The following is a 22,578-nucleotide window of genomic DNA, read 5'->3' on the forward strand; positions in this document are numbered from 1 at the left end:
AAAATACGGATGTCCATCCAGTTTCTCAGTTTTGGATGCCTGTTTCCAGATTGAATTTTGAATTGTGGATGTTATCTTAAAAAAAAACAGTAATCAGACCTTAGTTTTGCTTTAATATGGAGCTTTTGAGCCGTATAGTGTACTGATACAGGATTTAGGATTAAAAGCCAGTTTGGTCTCAGAATCTGACATCCTACATAATGTGGACCGTAGTATTGGTAATTGAGATTACAATCTGCTTAGCTAAAGTTTGTTTTCCAGAAAAAAAAAAAAAGTCATTATGGAGATTTCAAGAAATGGCAAATATGCCCTCTGCTATCAGTTGTTCTGGAGTAATTACTGATCACCTCCTGGTTAAATGTGTGAACTTGATTTTTCATTTCCATTTGTGAGTTTTCCAGCATGACATTGCTGGTTCTTTCCCTTCTAAATTAGTTTGTTATCATCTGAATCCCTTGGATTTAGTCAGTCATTTACCTTTGTCTCTTTCCTGTTAGATAAATAAGAAACACTGGGGCCTTACAGGAGCGACACTAGGAGGGTCAGAATAGTTTAAAAAGCCAAACGTGTGTTTTCTGGGATCACATTCCCTGTGCATCATCAGGGAAGTAGCCACAGCATCCCACATACCTGAACACAGGAAAAATCAATGACAGTTGGTGATGGGCTTGCTCAGAGATCAGCAAGTACATTGATCCGGCTATCCCTGTGCTCAAGAAACTGTATTGCTGCTTTGTTTGAAGGTAATGTTAGCAACCCCGCTCTCGCCTTGGTGCTCCTTGCCTTCATGTATGTTCAAGTATGGTGTTTCTCCCTCCTAGGTCCTCTCCCTGGGAAGCTCAGGACATCGAGAGCTTCCAGGATAAAACAGCTTGCGGTCTTTGGTGTCACTTCTTACCTCATCCGTTGCAAGTTAGGAAAAATGGCCAAGGTAGAAATGGAGATGAATAATTTTTAGTCGAAATGCATCAGGACCCCAGCTACTGCGAACTCCCGTGTACTTTTCCTTTGGCCACTTCTGCCGCCCGGGTGAAGCGCAGGCCTGCGGCAGACAAGCAGCATCCCAGCCTTGCTGGTCCCAGTTGCCTCTTGTCCAGTGAAGCGGCTGCTCTGATCCCAGACGTGAGCTGAAGTCATGGATTTCACCGGCAGCCTAATCTGATCTCAGACTGTGCCGCCGCCATTTGAAAACTAATACTGGAAGTAATTTTTTTTTTTTCTTATTCACTTTCAGCCAGATCGGTTTGCTGATTGCACAGCATAAGGAATGGTGCAGAAAACGTGCTGAGGAGAGAAGAGTATGAAAGCATGCTGCTGTCACTCAGACTGCTGGTGAAAGCCCTGCCTGCTGGGTCTCCTTCCATGAAGGCTAAAACCAAAGTAAATTGCGATGGCTCAGGTCCTGCTGTCCCCTCTGCAAGTTGCTGCCTCCAGCTGCTTGGTTTTGCCTCCTGTTTGCACCCAACGCTGACACTCACCGCTTCCCCGGTGAGCCAGATCGCCTCCCAGTGCTGGCAGAAACCCCGTGTAATTTTTCCCCTGAATTGCTTCACTGAGTCAGCCAGACAAGTAGCAGAAAAGAAGGCAGGGTTGTGTGCCCAAGAGCAGGATTTGGAGCCGTATCAGTTTCAATTGCCTTTAATTGTCACGAAGCCATGGCTGCTATCTCATCTAGCAGATAAGATGCTCTTTAAGAAGTTCGGTTCAGGCAGTGGACCAAAAAAAAGAGGAAAAGTGAACCTGCACAGCTGTTTGCACCAGTCAGCTCTGGAAGTCCACAAGCAGTAGTTTTCTCTCAACTTGAACCTCGGGAACTTTTTAACAAAGCTTAGAGCCGCCTGTCTATGAGGCAGTTGCTGAGCGGCTCCTCCAGCACAGTCTGGGGAGCTGCCGAGCCCCTGGGGCTCCGGCCTGGTACTGATGGAGCCGGGTGCTGCTGGATGGGGGCTCCTCCGGGCAGCTCTCGGCGGGACCTGGCCTTGACCTTCCTGCGTCTCCCTGCAGTTGGGCCCACAGGAGATATAATGCCGCTTCGCAGGGATGCTCTGAAACAAATTAAAGCCTGTAAAGTCCTTAGGAATGTTTTGGTAAAGAAGTTACAGATAGGCAAGTTAGAAATAGTGATGACTCGGAGATATTTTTTCAATGACACTATTACTGTTTTGCAACCGTGTGCGAGCCCTAGAGAGGAAAATGAGCTAGAGACATTGGGAGTTTTAAAGGGGACGTTCTTGCTTCATTTGGTTCGTGTCAGTTCCCGTTCCTCTTGGAAGAGTCGCTTATACTATCGCGCTGTCAGGAATAATCTGTGGGCATGTACATGTGTGCGCAAGAGCTACAGTGACATGGACCATCTTGCAGGATCACGTCCTAGTGAGCAACGCTCCAGTTTGTGTGGCTTTTTCACATGCTGGAGAAGAGGAAATGTTTTATTTTATAAAATACACTGACATATGTATTTATAAATTTACAAATGTGTATAATATGTAGATATTATATAAATTGTATTACATCCGTTCATAAATTATGAATGAATAAACATATAAAACTCATGTATCTTTATAAAACGAACATCAGTGAAAATCTCATCTTTTTATTTTTTGAATAATTTCCAGATTTTTAAGTTGATGGTGTGGTTTGAGCTATTTTAAACTTTAAAACCACTCACTCTGTTACAGCTTTTTGTATAAGTACATCTGCGAGGGTCTTGCAATCAGGGGCCAGTAATGCTGTCCCCATTTTATAGATGGGTAAAGTAGGGAACAGAGGTGGTCCAATACCATCCAGGAAAGTAGCTGCAGAGGTAAAGTATGAAACCAAGTCTCCCAAGCCTTTGCACTTTGTTATGTCTTAAAGACAGGCCGGTATTTTTCAAGTAAGTCTTATGCCCAGCTCGAAATGTTTGGAGCTTTGACTGACATGCAAGAAGTTTTATCCTCCTGGTTTTGTATGCACTCCCGGCGGTAACAGCTGAAAACTGCTGTATGAAGAAACACACCTTATTCTAAATGTCCTGCTGTTGTACTACCGCAAAGAAATCCACAGTCCTGTTTGCAGACAAAGATTCAATTCAATTACAGTATTCAATGGAAACTGCCTTTACAGAGACACCATCAACCTGAAATCCAGTGAAACATAGTGACAGATTTAAGGTAGCGTCTCCTACGACTTCTGTTGAATGCCCCCACCAACCTTTGTGAATTGTTTTTTCTTGGCTTTCAAAATTGGTTACGTAGTAAAATTGACATATACAAAAAGAGGCTTTAGGATGGCTTGTTACACAGAGATGTCCGAATTTCTAAGGTGTTTGCTGAATGAGAGAAACCATACTTTTGCGTACGGAAGGGAAAAATGGAGCTGACTGTATACAAAAATGTTCTAAAGGTAAAAGGTAAACAGTTATGGAAAAGATGTGCGATGAGAGCAGAAGGAAGCCTGGCATCTTAACTTTAAGTTGCAGTTAATCTAAATCATTTTCTGTAACGGAAGGACAATATCTAAATACAGATATGATTAAGTCAGTGTGGTTCCCTACCACAATGTGTAACACGTCCAAGTCCACACTGGTGACTGAAATCAAGATTAAAGTTTTCCAGTGTATGTAGTGAATTTCAGTGCAATGGCAGCAGTATTATTTTTTCAGGATTTTGTCCGTCAGTCCGGATATGATATTGGCAATAGCACACCACATACTGTGGGGAAATTGCTCAGGCGGCCATCTCTGATCAGAACTATCCCAGTCATCGTATCACCCTTCTTTCAGCAGTTTCTCAGTCTTCTATTTCATATTCCTCAGCACAGAAGCAAATGATTTTGCTGATTTTATGCAGAGTTGAATGTACTCTGTGTAGGGTTTGTTGAAGGAGTTTAAAAGAAAACAACCATCCACATCTGCTCAGAACTTCCCCATTCAGAACTGTAACCTGAATTTTTATACAAGTCTTTTATAGTAATGTATACCAGTCACTTCTAGGTCTCACTGTGTCTTACTTATTTGTTTCTTACATATGTAACAGTGGGCAGATATGCCTTTAAGCTGTAAGGATACAGCTGTCATGATTTAAAAAATACTATTAACTAACATGGCTAGACTCATATATCCAGTATATATACTGTATATTCTGTTTACAGCGATGTAAGGCACTTTATATTGTCAAATTGAAATAAGCTGTATTGTTTCACATTTTTATAGGGATGGAAATGCACTTACAGTAGAAGACAAGCACATTTACATTTCTGTGTCAGTGTTTTTGTTTGGTGGCCCCAAAACACTTGAGAAGGTGAGAGCTGCACTGAAAAACACAAAGCAGAAAATGCGATGGAATTACTGTACAGCTGCAGTAGGACAGGGAACTGCAAGGGACCCCTATAAAGCAGGTTAACAAAATTAAGAGTAGAGAAAAACAATTTGCTCTACAGCTGTGACAGTTTTGCCAACAGCAGCTGAAGGGCAGCAGATGAGAAGTAAATCCAGGGATATGTAAATACGTGAAGTCTTTTAGTATGCTTTCTGATGGACAAATTTTGCTTCTAGAAATGAAGAAACTACTTCCATCCCATTCAAATGGCCTGTGACTCTCCAAACAGATAGGGGAGTTGGGAAATTAAACAGACGGTCCCCAAAACAATCTCTGTGTGGTGCTCCAGACACAAGCTTAGGTCTGTGAGACTGAAGGTCTGAGACTTTGGGGTCCGTTCTGTTGAGAAGAGCGCTAATGGTGCAAAGTGGGAATGAGATTGTTTTCAAGGGGGAGGGGGGGGAAGACTCTCTTCTGGGTCACTAAAGTGTGAAATTTTCCTATAGAAGTCTCCAAACTTTTCTTCTAGCCACGTGTAGTACCAACTTGTCCTCCCGTACCTGAGAGCTCCCTGGGAACCCACCAGTGATGACTGGAAGGCTCATCTCGTAGTCTGCAGTACCCATGGCATTGCCAGCTTGCTAGAAAAGCTTGAAGAAATACGGGGAGTCACATCTAGGGAGGGAAAAGATGTTTCTCAAGTCGACTTTTTCTTTAGTTGATGTGTTGGTCTGCAGAATCCATTTCACTTTATTCAGAAATTCTAACAAAGACAAGGCATACATTTGTGTTTCTCTGGGTATATATTTTACAGAGTATATGCCCTCTTATCGTGCGAACATCTCCTCTAAACCCCCTCGGGAGGACAGGTACAGCTCCATGGCTTTTTGTTTTGAGTCTCACACCAGCTGACTAATCTAGCAGCTAGTGATAGCTGAAGATTGAGACACTGATAATTCCTCTGCACCCCAGAGAGAGGCAAAGGAGCTAATTATACATCGATTGTATATCAGTTGAGGAAATCCCCAGATGGGGAGTTGTGGGTGTATTTCACTTTCTTTGCACTACTTGAGCAATGCGCTGGGAACAAAGGAGGACAAAAAAAATAAATTCAGCCCTAATTATTCATACTGAACCTGTGGCCTTCTTAAAATATGCTCAACCCAGGGAGCGAACCCAATGTTGAGTGAGGCTTCTTCCAGACTTGTTTTAAGACTGCACCATTAGAGGCCGTTCTCACTGAAGTGTCTGCCAAAAACCTCCTGAGTCTGTGTTTAAGGATCAGTCCTGCGTGGAGGTCCTTCCCTAGCGGTGTGCCAGTGTTTTTCCCTTCCTATTACAAGGCTATCTGAAGATCTTGGACCTGTTCCACAATTAAACTCCGAGCATCTTTGTTGTCTATCTGACCTTGCAATATGATAGGCTGGAAACTTTTACTGTCTGGCTTTTTGTAAGGCTTGTTTTACAATCTGGGTAATGTAGATTTCTCTGCTTCCCATTTCCACTTCTGTAATGTTTATTATTTTCAATTGTATGTCTGGTTTGGTGTTCACTTCTGCAGTTTCTGCCTATGTTTCATGCAGTTCTTCATCTTATCTGCAATTGCTATCTGCACTCTCAATCAGCTCATCTCTTTTTATTAGTAATAGATCCAGTTGGTTCATATGCTTGCATACGCTCTGGGATGGTAATGTCTTGCCTTGCCAGCAGACAGAGATTTTAAGATTGTGATAACCTATATGCTTGTCTGAGGGATGTGAAAATCATGTTATGAATGTTGTTTATGAAAACTGGGTTTTGCACAGCTTCAGTAGCTTTCACGTACTGTAATTGACTGTCCTCAAAAAAGTGACAAGTAGAACTGACAACGCTGCAAGCCCATAGTTTACATCTGATCATAATTAATTGAACATGAAAATCCTCAGCATTTTCCCTCAGTTACCTCTGTGTAGATACCACTGTGAGGACAGTTTCCTTTAAGTTATCCTACACTTTCTCTGCTCCATTTTAACCTCTGATTATACCTTCTTTCCTCTTCCTAATTTTTGCTTCTACTGACCTTGCGCTATGCATAAACATTCTTCGTAAGGAAATGGGTGAGATACTTGTAGTTAATTTTTTATGAGTTAGGTTTTGTGCCCGGCTTTCCACTTCTCTCTACTGCCAACAAAGCAAGTTTATTTCCTAATAACTTAAAGTACCTCCTTTTATCCTTAACTCTCTACAGATGCTTCCCTCCTTCTTCCTTGTTAATTCAGGTCTCTCTGCTTCCAAGGATCCTCTGCCTAGGATTGTGCCTGTCTCCTTCTGTGCCATTTTCTGCTCCGAGATGGAAGGCGACAGGTAGCCGCTTCCATCCCCCTCCCATTCCTGAGCATCGGAGTAGAAAGACGCCAGCTTGCCCAAAAGGGGCTCTCGGCTGTGCTTGTAACCAGTTTTCGAGCAAGTGTTTTGAAAACTAGTTAGGCAGTTTTCCCAGTGTAGACAGGCTCATAGAAGGACCATTAATTACTCAGCGCAGGCTTAACCGTGGGCAGAAAAAGGGGGCTTTTGTGCGATTGTCAAACCCTCACCATTATTTGTACATGTTGGTTTTGTATTTAATAGGATTACATGACTTCTTTGCTCTATATGCCAAAATGGATGGTTCCTTTCAGTAATAAAACAAAGCCAATAACCTGAAAGGAACCACGGCTCAAAAGGACAAACTTGACCTCTGATTGACCTTGACATTTACAGACTAGAAAGAACTTTTCTTTGAACAGACAGAAGAAGTCAGGGAGCCAGCAAGAACCAGGAGAAAATGGCTTTGTTGCTCTCTGATTACATTGTTTAAACCAACATACTACATGGTTTACAATACTTCATTACAATGTATTAGGGCCTGGAGGTGATTTAATGTCTGTTTATAACTGAGACTAATCTTGAAATAAACAAATGAATGTTTGGAAAATGGATGAAGCTGTTCTGCTGGAGACAGCGTTAAATGCATCTCTGAAGAGTAAATCATGGCTGTACAGCACTTAAATGCTTTTTATTCCTACCTTCAGTTGTATTTCAGTAGTTTTACCTAACAAAATTAATCATAGTGCAGTAAAAAAATTTCTAATTGGTTAGGGCTGTCTAGCAGCATACATTCTATAACAAATTCACAATTTAAAAACTGTTTAGCCCTTTAAAATCAGGGACAAAGATAAACTAGAAAACGCTGTAGCATTACACTAGGCACCATGGTGATCTAAATTAAATCTGTTACAACCTGTTCTAATTTAAAATTGCTCTGTCGTGCGAGTGAAGGGGAAAAGAAGAAGAGTTAGTTCACTTGCTCAAAGCATTTTCATATTCCCAGATAAATCTTTCATCCACCCTGCCTTTGCTTGTGGGCTGCACGTTCCCACTTCCTCTGTGCATCCCCTGCGTAACTGCACATGAACGTGGTTTCAGACGGAGCCAAGAACTCTTCCTCCAGAGGTTCAGTATCAGTTCTCATCTCCATCAGCCGAGAACAAGCAACATTGCTGAGCGTCACCATCATGGCGTCCAGCTGTTCATGACACCCAGAAGCTCCTCTGCGGTGCTGTAGGCAGGGGCCTTGCTAGAGGAGGTTGCTCCAGTTTCTTCTGCCAAAGGATGACTGTAGCTGCACTCCTCCTGCCGTCCACCTCTGCGGGCGACTCCTTGGCCACTCCTGCTTCTCTCCCTCTCCTGCCTCTCCTACCACCCAGGGCCCTATCCATGGCCCCCACGCATTTCACAGCACATTTCTCATCTTCTAACACCTGACTCATTCAAAAAATGTCTTGGATTTTCCTAAGTACCAGTCACTAAGCAGTTAAAGGCTGATTTGAGAGAAAAAAAAATCTGAAGTCGCATGGCTCCTCCAGTCCCACCGCCCACACCCTTCCGGTTGCAGACTGGAGCGAGTGGGAGCTGGCGAGGGCCTGGAGTGGAAGCAGCAGCAGAGGACTTCTGCACTGCCATGCCTGTGCAGCGTGTTGCCACCTAGTGCTGCGAATATGGAAAAGCAAGATCTCTCCTTCTGCTCAAGACCCAGACTCCCTCAACCCAGCCACCAAAGTCGTCATGGCTCAGTAGGTCCTCTTCTGTCGCAGCAGCACTTCTTAGCCTACCTACTTTGCCATATCCTACACCCATTATGACAGGTTTAGGGCTCTGAACTTTGACAATGCACTTTCTTGCGCTGCAGTTGATGCTAAATACCATGACTGCTCTTTTTTCACACAGGGGTTTTAAAAGTCTGGTCCTACGGCAGCATAGCGTATACAATTATACTTCATATGGGCGGCTATCTGTTTGTATACCCTCCTTCCTATCCCTTCGTTTGGCACGCAAACACCAGAGGCAGAAGCCTCAAGGATAATTAAGTACGTTTGTTCAAGCTTGAAAAACAGTCAACCACATGAAAGCAAGGCCTGCTAAGGGGACGGTTGCAACACAAGCCTGTACGTTCATCAGCATCAGTGAATAAGCAGGGGGAAGGGCGTTAGCTACAGCAAAAATTTCAAGTGGTGCCCGCACCTTCCTAGGTGTCAGAGCTGACCACCCATGCGCCACAAACATAGGCTTTCTTGGTACCAGCTCATAGACCTTGCTCTATTAACCGCTATGCCTAAATATACACTAGCAGTGTTCTGAATTTACAGTGAAACCAGATGAGGTCAGGCACTTTTCTGTGTGTGTATTTTTTTTCCTCTGGTCCCTTGTTAATTTTTTCCCCCTGTACAACTCATTACTGACTATTATCTTAGCTCCCGTTAAATCTCTTTCAGAGGCTGGCATTTTAACTTACCAGCTTGAGCTCTAGACTGCTGACACGTTACACTGCAGAAAGCAACAAAATTATCACGGACGGAGTTTGCACTGTATTTTTTCTAAGATGCTGCGTGATGAGAATAAATCATGTTGTCACCCTGACATGATCCATTAATGAAGATGCACACCCTCTTGCCCTGCCCTTTTTCTGGGTTAAGTGAGAACCCTTCCTCCGACTTTTTTCTTCATTTCCACTGTGGAAGGAGCTTTCTAATTCTGCCGATCGGTTTGCTTAGCAATATTGCTGTTGCCTAATGCAATAAAAATCAGTTATGTAACTGCCTTTGCTAGACTCGCGGAGAGCATTCACCAGACAGGAATATGGCCACAGTATCTTTATGCTTTCCATTATGTCTCCTGTTCACTGCTACTATGCAATATGCTTTGCTTTCAGTATCTTTTTTTAATCCTTTTTCTTGACATCATGTTTAGAATGTTATACACCTATAATCTAAGAAAGATCATGCAAAGAAAAAGCGAGGAAAAGAAATAAGCTTATTCTGATTTATTGCTAAAAGGGCTGATATTATAGCATTAGTGCCTCCAAGGAACAAAGAATCGCCTACAGTTTGTCAGATAGTATTTTTAATACTCTAATTCTGAACCAAAATCCTAAAATAACCTGTGTTTGCAGATTACCGTGTGCTCTTTTGTTCTGAATAATATCTTGCTTAGTGAACTATGTTTTATCAATCCACCAAGTACTGGGTGTCATTGTTCACCTCATTCACAATTCATCTTTTAATTAACATTATCACAGGCAAAATTCTATTTTGGTCAGCATAATTTGTCATTGGAATTGGCAGTACAGAAATAAAAGAATTACCATCTGAATTTATCTGAAGACGATGTAGAAGATGGTGACTACAAACCTACCTCATCCGGCACTGAAGAGGAAAGGAAGGAAACCATGTAAATGATAATGGCTTTAAAAATTATATTTGCAATGTAAAAATCACTACTTTGGTCATTCAGTATCTGCTAAGCAAACCGTTTTATCAAAATTACTGTTATTGAAAGTATAAACCTGAATCCTACACTTAGACACATGCTTTATTTGGTGGAGAGGGTTGCTGACTTAGGGAAGATTAAAGAGATACAAATGTCTTTGCAAGGTGATGATCTTAGATATAGGTACGTAATATCAACTTAATGAAGCAAAATGCTGATCATTTACTCTAATAGTTAAACTTTGAAATTAAGTTACAACTGTAGTGTTGTTTTAGAGAGCAGACAAGGAAATAAATGCTTTTAAAATTTTTTTCAACTGTACGAGGAGATGAACCTTTCACAGAGAACAGAACACATTTCTGAATCCTTCTCACAAGACGACTTTCATAATGATTGCCAGAAAATGTCATTGATGTGGGGAAAATTACATAGCGTTTTATTTTTCTGAGTCTATGAAGAAGACATCTATCCCTGTAATCTAGATATGCAATATTTTTCTATTTATATTCAAATTAATATAGTGATATTAAATTGACTGCATTTAAGGTACAATGAACATGCCAGCAAGCGAGCTACTTAAAAATTCCCTCCAACATCCCCTTACCTTATGATTTCATCCATTCGTAGTCACAAATTCAACAGGGCCTGAAGGTGATCGCATTCAAGCAGTACTCAGCCAAGATGACAATAATTTCTGCAAGCAGAGCACCTCTTGGGAGCGTGCTCTACTGGAGGCCCTTTCTCCTTCAAAATAGCTAGGCTTCAGCTTGGCTGCCGCTGGTGACTTCTGTTGGACTTGCATCGAGAGGCAGTCTTCTAGTGCGGAAGATCCCATTTCATTAGTAGCTTCTAAAACAGTTTTTAGAAAGGAACCATCAGTCTCCACTGTCATAATTAATATTTGCTCAGTTATGCCTATTTACATTGTGTTTTTAATGGATGCAGCAGTTATTAAAAATACTGGAACCTAATTGTTAATTGACCCCCAGTCAAAGTACCATTTAGTTTTTTGTTTGTTTGGGTTTTTTGTGCCTTTTTTTTTTTTTTAATGGCAGAGGCAAGCAGTGCTTAAACAGACAGATCAGGAGGTGAGAGAGATATAGATGATATCTGCATCTTTTATAACCATAGTCTGTAGCATTCTGCGGGCTATATTTGACAGCAAGGTGAGACCCAGAAACATATCAGCTAGAGTGGGGAATGCAGTGAAGGTTTACTATTAACCCTGTTAAAACATTAAATTCTCTAGATTTCTTTTCTTCAATTTCTATCTGATAATAGACCTGGGAAGAGTTAGGCTTTTTGGCAGAAGATAAAGGCAGTCTCCTCAACCTTAATTATTGTTCCTGAATTTGAATAATATCTTTGCTTATGAAGTTAATGGCACAGGCTAAAAGTTATGGAAAATTCTACCCAAAGATGTAAAAAATGATACTCAGGAAGTTGTTATGCTCATGTTGAAATAATGGCTTTGCAGTCTAATTTCTGTTTGGGTCACCCACATTTCTAGGTAAAATAAGATGCCTTTCACATGACTAAACCCCAGGATTTTTCTAACATTTTCTTCATGCAGCCCAGAAGGAGAGACAATCAAATCATACAGCTTTCTTTCACCCTCTGCCTTCTTCCAAAGAAGCGTCATGTTCTGTATTCCTTAGGCATCAACAGCGCATGAATGAGAAACAGCGTGGGCTTTACTGATCTTCTAAGGAATATATAATTATTGTCTGTGTTCTAAGAACAATTATTCAAAAAGTGGCAAATGGTATAAAAATAAATGCAGTAAAAAGATGTACCATGCATATAGTAATGGTACAATCAGACAAAGGGAAATTCAGCTTATTCTTAGAATATTAGGAGGTGAAATTAATATTCTACAGGCCATCCTTTTACGATTCCCTCACAGCACTGGATAAACCCATCTTTTTTAGTTCTTGCAATCAGTCTTTCCAGACATGTATGTTCCCTTCATCTCACAATTCCTCAGAACTCCCAAACACAGTATGTAAGTAAATGCGATGATTTATAAACCCTTGAGGTTTCAGAAACAAGTGCTTACATAGTACGACTTATATGTGAGCGTGCGCTGCTGCCCCCTGATGCAGGGAATGTTAAATCTCTTTGAGAGTAGCCAGGCAATGGCACGCAGACCACCTTGTTTCTTATATTAACATATGGCCATAGATGTATTTGTTACTGCTTGGACAGATGTAAGATAATGTTTCTCCCTTGGGTAACTCAATATTTAAATTATTAGTTGAGAGGAGAATGAGGGGAAGGGAGAAGAAAGAAATGAGACAAAAAAGGGAAAACCCAACTGTGCATATGCACTATGAGAATGCTTACAAATTGTCAAGGAATATAAGCAGTGAACTGGAATTCACTTTTAATGCACAGTTTTGTTGTAAGTTTGTAGCGTTTGGTAAAGGTAACATTTATGGCCACCTTCAGCTAGTACTTCAGGCAATTATAACTCGGTTTGTCTTTCCTGCCTGTTTATTCCCCTCCTGTGCATTGTCTAAATTTGGGAGCGTAAATTGTCTGGAGCAAAGACTTCCTCAGCAGGATTTGTTCATGTAGGTTCCTGCAGGGTGGGTCCTCATCTCCGTGAAGGCTGACAGAGGGTGCGAGGTGGAAATAATACTTAGTTTGTGCACGACCCTTAGGTCCACGCAGAAACTCGCAGCAAGCGAAGGAAGGTGTGGTGTGAAGCCCTCGGCATGGCTCACGCAGTCGCTCAGGTGCTGTGTGGCCGTACACACAAAGTTAGACACGTCTGCTCGGTTTTTGGCCAGGCTGTAATTACAGTGGTGCAGCACCGACACGCAGGCAAGCCCGTGGGTACAGCAGTGGTACAACAGGTTTTCGGAGAGACCTCGTAAGAAGCAGAGCCTGTAATTAGTAAAATGAAATAGAGTTACAGGAGATGATTGTTTGCTGTTTTTGTTGGTGGTGACTTTTTTTTTAAGTTGCAGACCTGGAGCTCTACCTGAATGAGCAAGGCTGAGCTACGGCGCTACAGCTTGGGTGGCGGGCGGCCCCTCTGGGAGCCGGGGTTTACAGCTTCTGCAATTTAGTAACATTTGTCTCAAAGCCGTACTTGCCAGATTCACCTAATTTACTGGGTTTTTTTCTCTTTTCACCCACGCGGGGTGCCGGGGGGCCTCCCGGGGAGCCCTCGCCGTCCCCTCGCCCGCGGGCCGCGCTAACAGGCCGGGCCTGTGAGGACGAGCGGGCTTCAGCCGTGGGGGCCACCCCACTGGCTTTGCCAGCCAGACCGAAGATGCCCCCCGTCCCGGGCATCGCTTCGCGTTGGAGGAGAGGAGAAGGAAAAAGGACGGCGTGAAGAAGGCCGTGGCGCGGGGTGCCGAGCCGCCGGCCCTCCCCGCCGCCGGGCTGGGCCCTGGCGGAGTCCCGCAGCACGGCCCCGGGCACCGGGCGCCGTTTCCCGGGAGACCGGGGAGGGGACGGGACAGGTGCCGGGGAAAGACTACAACTCCCAGAATGCCCCGCGGGAGGCGCGGCGCGGCGGGCGGTGACGTGCCGGGCGGAGGCGGGGCGGAAGTGGGTTCCCCGGGCAGGGCAGCCGGCTGGGCCCGGTTCCGGGTGTCCGTACCTCGGCGGCGGCGGCGGCGGCGCGGCGGGGGGGGGGGGGGGAGAGAGAAGATGGCGGCGGACTTGGAGGCGGAGGTGCAGGCCATTGACAAGAGCCTGCTGGAGTGCTCCGCCGAGGAGATCGCCGTGGTGAGGCGGCGGGCCCGGGGCGGAAGGGCGAGAAGTGCTTGGGGAGGGGGGGAAAGGAGCGGGGGCTGGCGAGGCCGGCGGGCGGCACCGGCCTGCCCGGCCGGCGGTGGGGCCGTGAGGGCCGGGGGCCGTTCCTGCGGCCGGGGGCGGGGGGCGAGCAGGCTCTCCGTGAGGGGGTGTCGCTGCCTGGGCTGCTTATGAGGGCCGCCCGGGCTGGCGGCGGCCCCTCTTTCGGGCCGCAGCCTGCTCTTGTCGCCAGCGTCGCTGTTGCAGTAGCCGAAGTCAACGGCAGCGAGCGGCCAGCTTTTCCTGTTGTGCTGGCTCCCCGGCAGGCCGCCGGGACGCCGTCACCCCCGCCGGGGGCGGCCGCGGTTCCCCGCCGCTCGTGGGGCTTGGCGGGGGCGGGCGCCGGCGCTGGGCCGCTGCTCCGTGTCTCCCTCCTTCACCTGCGGCCTCCTCGCCTTCTCCAAGCGGCTGAGAAGTTTAGTTCTCCTGCCTAGTTTGCTGCCTTTTCGCATCTCTCCACCGGCACTCACGCCTCGAAGTGAGAAGATCCCCCTCCCCTCATTAGGGGAGGTGGATGTCTGGCCCCGTACATGCTTTGTAGCCTTCAAGGTTCGTTACGGGATTCTTCCCCTCCACCCCAGTATTGAAGATGCGGTTCTGGCAAAAGCTTGCAGTAGTTAAACTTCGGGCTATTAGAATGGGGCGCTCGTAGAGGAAACATTAGTAAAAATCAGTGTAATATTTCAAGTAATCCACCCTTGTTTATACACTTTCCCTGCTTTTATGGAGAGTAGTTGAAAGGGAAGAGGAGTGAAGCCTCGACGGTAAAGTTTTCAGAGAAACTTTCGTTTCTGGCGTAGGTGCCAGATCTTATAGGCACTCGTGCATTTGAGGAACTGGATATATATGTTAAAATATTGGGACTGCTGATGTGCATGGCTGTAGGACAAGACCTCAAAGAGCTGCCTGTGTGTATGGCAATGAGAATTACGTTGGCTGCTTTCCAAAAGCAAGTAAAAGACAGTGTTATAATTCAGATTATCCTCAGATTATGGTGGTGTATCTACAGTGCAGACAAAGGTATGATTAGATGGGCAAACATGCATAGTTAGCTATATCCTAGCTGGTTTAGCTCCAGGATTAGTCTTCCTTCCCCTCAACAGAAAACCCAATAATTCCAACAAACACTTCATATAGTAGCCCATACCGAGCCCAAACTACCTTGTTTATGTGGGTAGCAGATGCTTTTTTTGAGCCACACTGTAGTTAAACCAAAGGCAACGGTGCACCAAGTGGAGCGCGTTTAGGAATTTGCTATAGATACAGGTGCCAGCTTAAACTTAGTTCTTTTTCGTTTTTATTCTCCGTGATCACCAGCACAAGCTACAATTCTGAGACCTATCACTCTCAAATCTGCAACATGCTAGCAGCTAAATGCTGCTGGCACTGCCTGATTGTATGAGCAAACAACGTACTTGGGTTTTCACATTGTTTTTCTCCATCCTTTGCTGATAGCATTACTTTGCTGATAGCCCAGTATTAACAAAATAAATGCCAGCCCAAAGCAATAGTTGCAGCACTTCACACTTCAGTTTCTCATTGCAACAACTTCCAAAGAACAACAATCAAAATAATAAATTCTCTGTAACAGAACATGAGCTTACATTGCAAATATTTGTTTGTATAGCTAAGAAAAACATAAATTGTATCTTTTAGCTTTTGAAACAGTAAACGGAGTTGGTTTGTGGCTTATTTGTATTACATGTTTTGTTCATCTAGTGTCTCTTACTTAGATGTGGATTTAATAGAAACCCTGATGGACCATTAGGTATTTACTTACATAAAATGTTATTTGATCAGTGCTTTTGGGTTGTTTTGTTGTTTGGTTTTTGGGTTTTTTTTGTTTTTTTTCCCCAAGGCAGTCAAAAATTACTGCAGGAGAGTAAGTCCGAGGGAGGGAGAAGTGAAGAGGAATATACTTCTCTCTTTTAATAAAAAACGTCTCTTGGGAGAGTAGAACATTAGGTTTTCTTACGTGTGACTTCAGGATAGAAGACAGGCAAATACTAACTGGAAACTTGCCTAAATACAAAATATTTTTGTTAAAGGACCAAATAATTTTTTTGTTAAATCCCCAAGTTTGGAGTAGTTTTACTGGAGATCGGTGCCTCCTAGGTAGCGATTTAGAAAGGTACCGCAACATATGTATGCATATGTATATATTTCTAGTAACAATTTTACATGCACAGCAGTATTTTGAGTTGCCTTCCTAGTGGCCCTTGGAGTGACATCTGTTTCCTTGTCCTAGTAGCCTGTACTTCCTTCTGATATTCTTTTAGCCGGGATCTGATTTTTAAAACTGTATGCACAGTTACACATATAGAACTGGCTCCACAAAGAGATTTAGGTGTGATGACATTCAGTGTTGCCACACCTAACTTTCAGGCAACTGCTCCCAGAGTTTTTGGGATGGGAAAGCCATTTACTCGAGGAACAAGAATTTTCTCTGGCTAGGTATTTGTCTGAGCTTGTAGTGTAGCTAATATGCACTGTGTATTTTCTAGATAGAAATTAGTAATGTACTGCTGAATTAAAAGGCTGAAATTAAGGGTATTTTGCTGAGAAAAATGCAAGCGTAACAACTAATATATGCCCTGGAAAATAATCTAAAAATGATCTTATTAAATGCAAATCATGCAAGAGACTAAGTCAGTTTCACTGTGATTGGGTCAGTTCCTGGCGGTAGTAGATATTTGGCACAAATGATGAAAGGAGAGGAAAAGACTAATGAGCTAGGAAAAAAAAAAAAACAAAACAGATCAAATTCTTAGTAATGAACACTTTACTTTTTTTCATTTTTGTGTGGTATTCTCTGAATCCTGGTGGGAACGGTGAGGTTATCTGTAAACTTCTAAATTGTTGCATACGGCTTTTTGGCAACATTTTTCCATGGACTTCCTTGGAAAAAAATCTGGGCTTTGACCACCAAAGCTAGATCAATACAGAAAGAGTTAGTAGATTGATTATGATTTTAAGAAGTCAAACTGAAGGAAAGAGAAGTGAGGAATGCATATTATTCTATTAAGAGCTGTACTGACAAATAAGGTTTTTTTTTTAATATGAAGTTCTGCTTTAGAAAACATAGTCTAGTAAATAAAAATACTAGAACAAATTAAAGAAGAAAAGAAAAGCAAAAATGCAGCCATTCTTAAATGGCAGAAGTGGTCTGCTGATTCTGCGTGTCTGTATCCTGAAGAACTTAGTACAACTGTGTTGTCTCAAACATAAGTTCTTAGGAGTAAGTCATAAATAATTCAGAGTAAATCAAACTGTAACATTTGCTTACCAAACCCATTTATTTTGGTATAATTAATTCTTGGTTTCAATGTACAGTTCTAGGTTGATTCTGAATTCTTTTGCTGAAGTTGCCAGGGGGTATCTGGTTGTCGTATTTACAATGAGAAATGGCATACGAAGGCTGTTTATGTAACACAGGATTTAATCAGTGCACACTTGCAGTATGTGCTTGCTCGTATTTGTTTATTATAAAAACATTGCAGCCTTAATTTACAGTTTAAACCTTTATAAAATTGTAATCCACAAGGCAGAAATAAAACAAATGCTGTCCTAGGGGATTTTTTTATTCTGTGTGTCTATGCAGGGGGAAAAAAAAAAACTAGAAAGAGCTGTGAGTTTTTCAGTGGCTTGTAGCAGGTACGGTAGTTTGATGGCTTTTAAAAACTCTGTCAACATTGTTTTTTACAATTGATTGACTAAGAGAATTCATGGATCTAACATCACACTTGTCAGATAAGTTATTTCGGTGGTAGGAGAAACCAAAACCCCCTCATTTTTGTAGGTCATTTGTTGAAATTAAATGAGAGGGACTGTTACCTAATGCTGCGCTTACCATTCTCCTTGTACTTTTTGTCTTTGCCTGTTCCTTGCCAACTCCAGGCTTCCACTGCTGCTCTGTGTCCCCAGCTGGCAGCATCAGTCTGCACTCCAAAGAAATGCAACCAGCACAGTTTGGGCCTTATCCTAAAAATTACTGCTAATGTTGGGATGTTTTACTGGTCATGCATCCCAGAGGAAAATTTTTAAGAATTTGGTCTCTTAAATCTTGTGTTTTTTAAAAGAATTTTGTATGTCAAAAGGATAAAAAGTGCAAGCAGGGAAACAAATTATTCCTTTCCTAACGTCTGTCTTCTGTGATCATCTAGATTTAACACTTAGAAGGAAGCATGGCTTGCTAGTTTTTCAATGCCATTTTAGATTTTTGATTTAGAAATAAAAAAAGTCACCCTGATGGATAGAACTATGTTTGGTATTTTTATTAATGAACGATTTGTGTTCTCTTTCCTTTTAATTTGAAAGAAATGGCTGCAAGCAAATGACCTTCAGAAAGAAGTATACCAGCATCTGGCCTATTATGTACCAAAAATTTACTGCAGGGGTCCTAACCCTGCCCCACAAAGAGAAGACATGCTGGCACAACACGTTTTGCTGGGACCAATGGAATGGTATCTTTGTGGTGAAGATCCTGCATTTGGTTTTCCAAAGCTTGAGCAAGCGAACAAACCTTCCCATCTTTGTGGCCGTGTTTTTAAAGTGGGAGAGCCTACGTATTCTTGCAGGTAGTTCAACTTAGCATTGTGAAGTATTTATAATTTGTGAAGTCATGGAACATTTTTCAATAAGAATGTACTGTCCTAATGAAAAGTTAATACCCCAAATTTATTTTTAAAGTAACATTGCAGTGTTTCATGAGAGGTGGGACTAGGGGAAAATTAACACGCTACAGGTTTGGAAATGGAAAAATATTAATCAGTATAATGTAGAGTGTTTTCTGTACAAAAGAAATGCAAGATTAAGAAAGTGGTTGGGGTGAACTGTCAGTATGATTTAAGGGCATTAATCAGAAGTAAATGGGCAGGTGTATGTGCATGTAATTCAGGTGTTTAATATCAGCTGCTGATCCCGTATTTTAAGACCTCTTTCCATGACCTGTTAAACCAATCTATTGGATGCTAAAACAGGCGTACCTCCCACTTGATGGGGTGACAGAGGGAGGTAATGTCTGTCTCATTTGGAGGATTTATTTTTCTGGGTTTCCACCCCCTTCATTTACAAGGAGAGAATGACTGTAGAGGAATTTTACTCTCTAGTGCTCTCCTTTTCTAGAAACTTGATGCCTTATTGGTCTTATTCGCTGAAGTTCTGATTCAGGGTGGACTTGAGATACTTAACTCAGCAAGCTGCCTCTTCTGCATTTCTGTTTCAACAATCAGTTAGAATAGGCAGTTCTGGAAATATTTTGAGACCTCTTATCTTGAGATGGATGAGATTAAACTGGTAGGTACTTTAGATCCTTTCAGCCACTAAGAGAACTCCATCTCCTCTCAGGTGTTCTTAGGTTCTTCCTTCACACTTGTGAAAAAGTGGAGAGATCTGGGTAGAGAATTAGAATGTGGGAGGCTGAGGACTATCAGAGGCTAGAAAAAGAATTTCCACAGTTTCTTTAGTACCTTTTCATGAAATCCGGTCCCAAAGAGCTATAAAACCAAACCTCAGAACTAGTATTTTAATTCAAGTCAAATTGCATTGCAGCCTAGAAGTAATATGTTAATGATCAAATACTCTTCATATGGACTAATAAAAACTGTGGGAGTTTTGTTAATTTCTGCTAAACACTTGATTTTTTGAGACTAGCAACTCAATATGTAAGTATATCCTTGAGAATACTGTCAAGTATGATGGAAACATAAAATAATGCAGTCCATTGGTGTAGGATTTAGAGAATGAGTGAGTGTACTGTTCATACTCAGGGTCTTTGTTTCAGTAGAGAAATGATTTAAATACAGCAATGTAATCATAATATCATTCAGGTTAGAAAGGATGTCTTGGTAGGCCATCTTGTCCGATCTTCTGCTCAAGTCAGGGTCAGCAGTGAATACAGAATGTTTTTGCTGTTGCTGCTATCAAGATGAAGTCTCATCTTCTTTTGATTAAGTACTGAACATAGATGTAAAACTGTTAATGTTTCCTGTTGTGTGTTCATAATTTTCTTTTACTAATTTTCTTTGGTAATGAAGAACAGTTTAATTTAAACTTTTGTGGGATACAGAGAAGAATTGTTTTCTGGGTCTATGAAATACATTAAAAGCTGTGGCTTTTCTGTCCAATTGTGGAGCTTACAGATCTGCCTCTGCTTTGGGTGTAAGCACCCTTATTTGTTCGAGAAATTACTTGGCAAATGTTTCTGAGTTTCTGAGTATATTGCCACAAGTTTAGGGCTCTGAAGAATCGATACCCAATATTGTACAACTAATCTACACAATACTGAAGGCATATTGTTTCAATAAGTGGTTTTGATTTTTTTAAATTAAAAAAAAAAAGCCATGAACATAAATTATTCTAAAACAGAAGAGCTTCGTGTAATTTTTCTTTGACATTTTCACCTTTAGTGGCTCCTCTGGAGAAAACTAATGCAAAAATGATACTTTATGCATAGTAAGTCATGGTTGCCTGATTATCTTTCAGTGATTACCTGGTTTAATTTATTTGGTGAAATGAAATTAAGAGAATTCTTGATAATAACATTTCATAGGATCTCTGGTGTTTTCTTTTGAACAAAATAAGTTGTTTCTCTGAATTCTTATTTTAATAATAACCACGATAAGACATTAATTCTCTTGGTAGTTATTTTTACATTGCAAAACTTGCCTCCCTTAATCTTGAGGTGCCTTGAAGTCAGTTGCATTACATAGGTTCATGCATTTTCAGTGTTTCTCAGGGAGACACTTACATGTAATGCATAATTGTCTCATTCGTTTAGCCCCTTTTGCTAGAAACATTACTTCTAATATAGCAGTGCTTGTAGACAGGACCTTACTATGGTCTCGGATCTTTTGGTTGAGGAAATTGTGTTCTCAGACCTCTTCAGTGAGCTTGTAGGGCTAAACTTAGAAGCAGAGGTTTGATCTAATCTGTTGCGTGCTATCTTTCTTTCCAGCGTTCAGTGAAAAAATGTCTTCTCTGATTGCTGGAGATTGTTAATGCTTGTACTGTGTACTTGAGAGAACTTGCTTGGGTTTATACTGTTTACCTGTCTGTACTGTGTTCTGTTATTCATCTGTTTACTTGCTTATGTACTTGTCTCACCTCTTGAAGGCAATGGCTATATTGCCGAAATCCACATGCTACCCAGACAATATTTTAAAGCCTCTTCTGTTATGAGAACAGGTGGTTTTTGTTTTTTTTTTTCCTCCTTCATTTGTTTCCCCCTCCTTGGAAGCCATTCCTTTCCTCTTTCAGAATATATATATATATATATTAGTCAGAAGGTTCATATTGGTGATATTTGAAAATTACCTGTTGTAAAATGTGTAGTTAAAGGCAAAAACATTTGATTAATGCCGCCTTCCCTTCCTCCCCTTGCCCCTGTTTTTTTTGCTGTTTTCAGAGACTGTGCAGTTGACCCAACTTGTGTGTTATGCATGGAGTGCTTTCTTGGAAGTATTCATAGAGAGCACCGATACAGGGTTAGTAATATTGCTGGAATACATGATGTAGTCATTAATAATTTTGTATGTGTATGAAACTCCTTGTTTAACGTTTTAAGAATGTATACATAATTTCAAAATGTTGGATGAACACAAAGTTTGGAATTACACCTGCAATAATCTTACAAGAACTTGAATGTTTTGATCTGAGTGTAAGTTCTGAAAGTTAACGCTTTAAAATATTGAGCAATTAAATTTTATGCACAACAGTTAAGTTCACAAAAGTGTATTATTTTTAACATGTATCCTTTAGTGAATTTTACAGCATTAGAGTTGTTTTTTGGCTTGCTTTGACATTGATGTTTGACTATTTTTAAAAGGTAATGAAAAACCTTTATTAAGAAACCACTTCTATTTAAAACTTATTTCCTTTAAACATCTGAATTGTTAACAAATTCTGTACAATAGGAGGACTTTTGTTCGTTTTTTAAACCTAAAGTTAAAATAGCAAACTAAAACTGTAGATGCTGTTTATTTTAGTAATCTACTGCTCTTAGTAGTACAGATTAGTTCAAAAAAACCTACAAGCAAACCCAAGAACACCTTGGTGTGTTTTTAAACTAAGAAGCTAAGTGAAAACTACCAGTGCAGCCTTTCTGTAAATCTGTTTTTGACAATACTGCACTTATGTTAATATAAATCCAATCACTGCATGGTTACACTGAGCACTAAGATTTAGGAAAAAAAAAACCCAAACACAACAACTTGCCCCAAGAAACCCAATCTGATTTGCTGATATCAGCATACTTCTTGTATGTAGGCTTTTAGTTTGCAAACTTAGTGAATTAACAAGGCTAGGTGACATCCAAAAGTGTAAGCAACTGTTGTTTCAAATGTCCATCTAATTTGGTTGATTCTGTAGGATGTATCTGTATGTACAGAATGTAGCTGTGTGCCAAAAATAGGTGAAAGAAGAATTTTTCTATGAATCAGTTAATAGTTGTGGTTCAAAAAGAGTATTATTACACTTACTATTTGAGGTGATGTTAGCTTTAAAATTCATTTTATTAAAACAGTGTAAATATATCATTACAGTTTTCAGATACTTTTTTCTATGCTTACTAAGACTTATGTGGAAAATTTGTAAGTTTTTTTTTCTGTAAACAGCATGTCTTTTACTCACTGTGTAATAGTGCTGTATGAAATGATTTAGCTTTGTTCAGATTAAAAAGGTGAGAATC

At 41.4% G+C, this 22,578-nt stretch overlaps 1 protein-coding gene across 2 annotated transcripts in view; it reads left to right on the forward strand.

Annotated features, from left to right (window-relative positions):
- Positions 1-13,683: 13,683 nt before the first annotated feature.
- The window catches only part of UBR2 (ubiquitin protein ligase E3 component n-recognin 2), a 59,075-nt gene continuing 50,180 nt past the window's right edge, over positions 13,684-22,578 (forward strand). For both annotated transcript variants that reach the window (XM_087774327.1, XM_087774326.1), the window contains exons 1-3: positions 13,684-13,826; positions 18,210-18,469; positions 21,298-21,376. In XM_087774327.1, the coding sequence (XP_087630453.1) occupies positions 13,749-13,826; positions 18,210-18,469; positions 21,298-21,376 (417 nt within the window). In that variant the 5' untranslated portion in view covers positions 13,684-13,748. The remainder of the gene's footprint in view (positions 13,827-18,209; positions 18,470-21,297; positions 21,377-22,578) is intronic.

The sequence above is a fragment of the Nipponia nippon genome, unplaced genomic scaffold, assembly GCF_047370975.1.
Source record: "Nipponia nippon isolate SJK-2023a ecotype South Korea unplaced genomic scaffold, ASM4737097v1 scaffold_4, whole genome shotgun sequence".
Taxonomy (NCBI): domain Eukaryota; kingdom Metazoa; phylum Chordata; class Aves; order Pelecaniformes; family Threskiornithidae; genus Nipponia; species Nipponia nippon.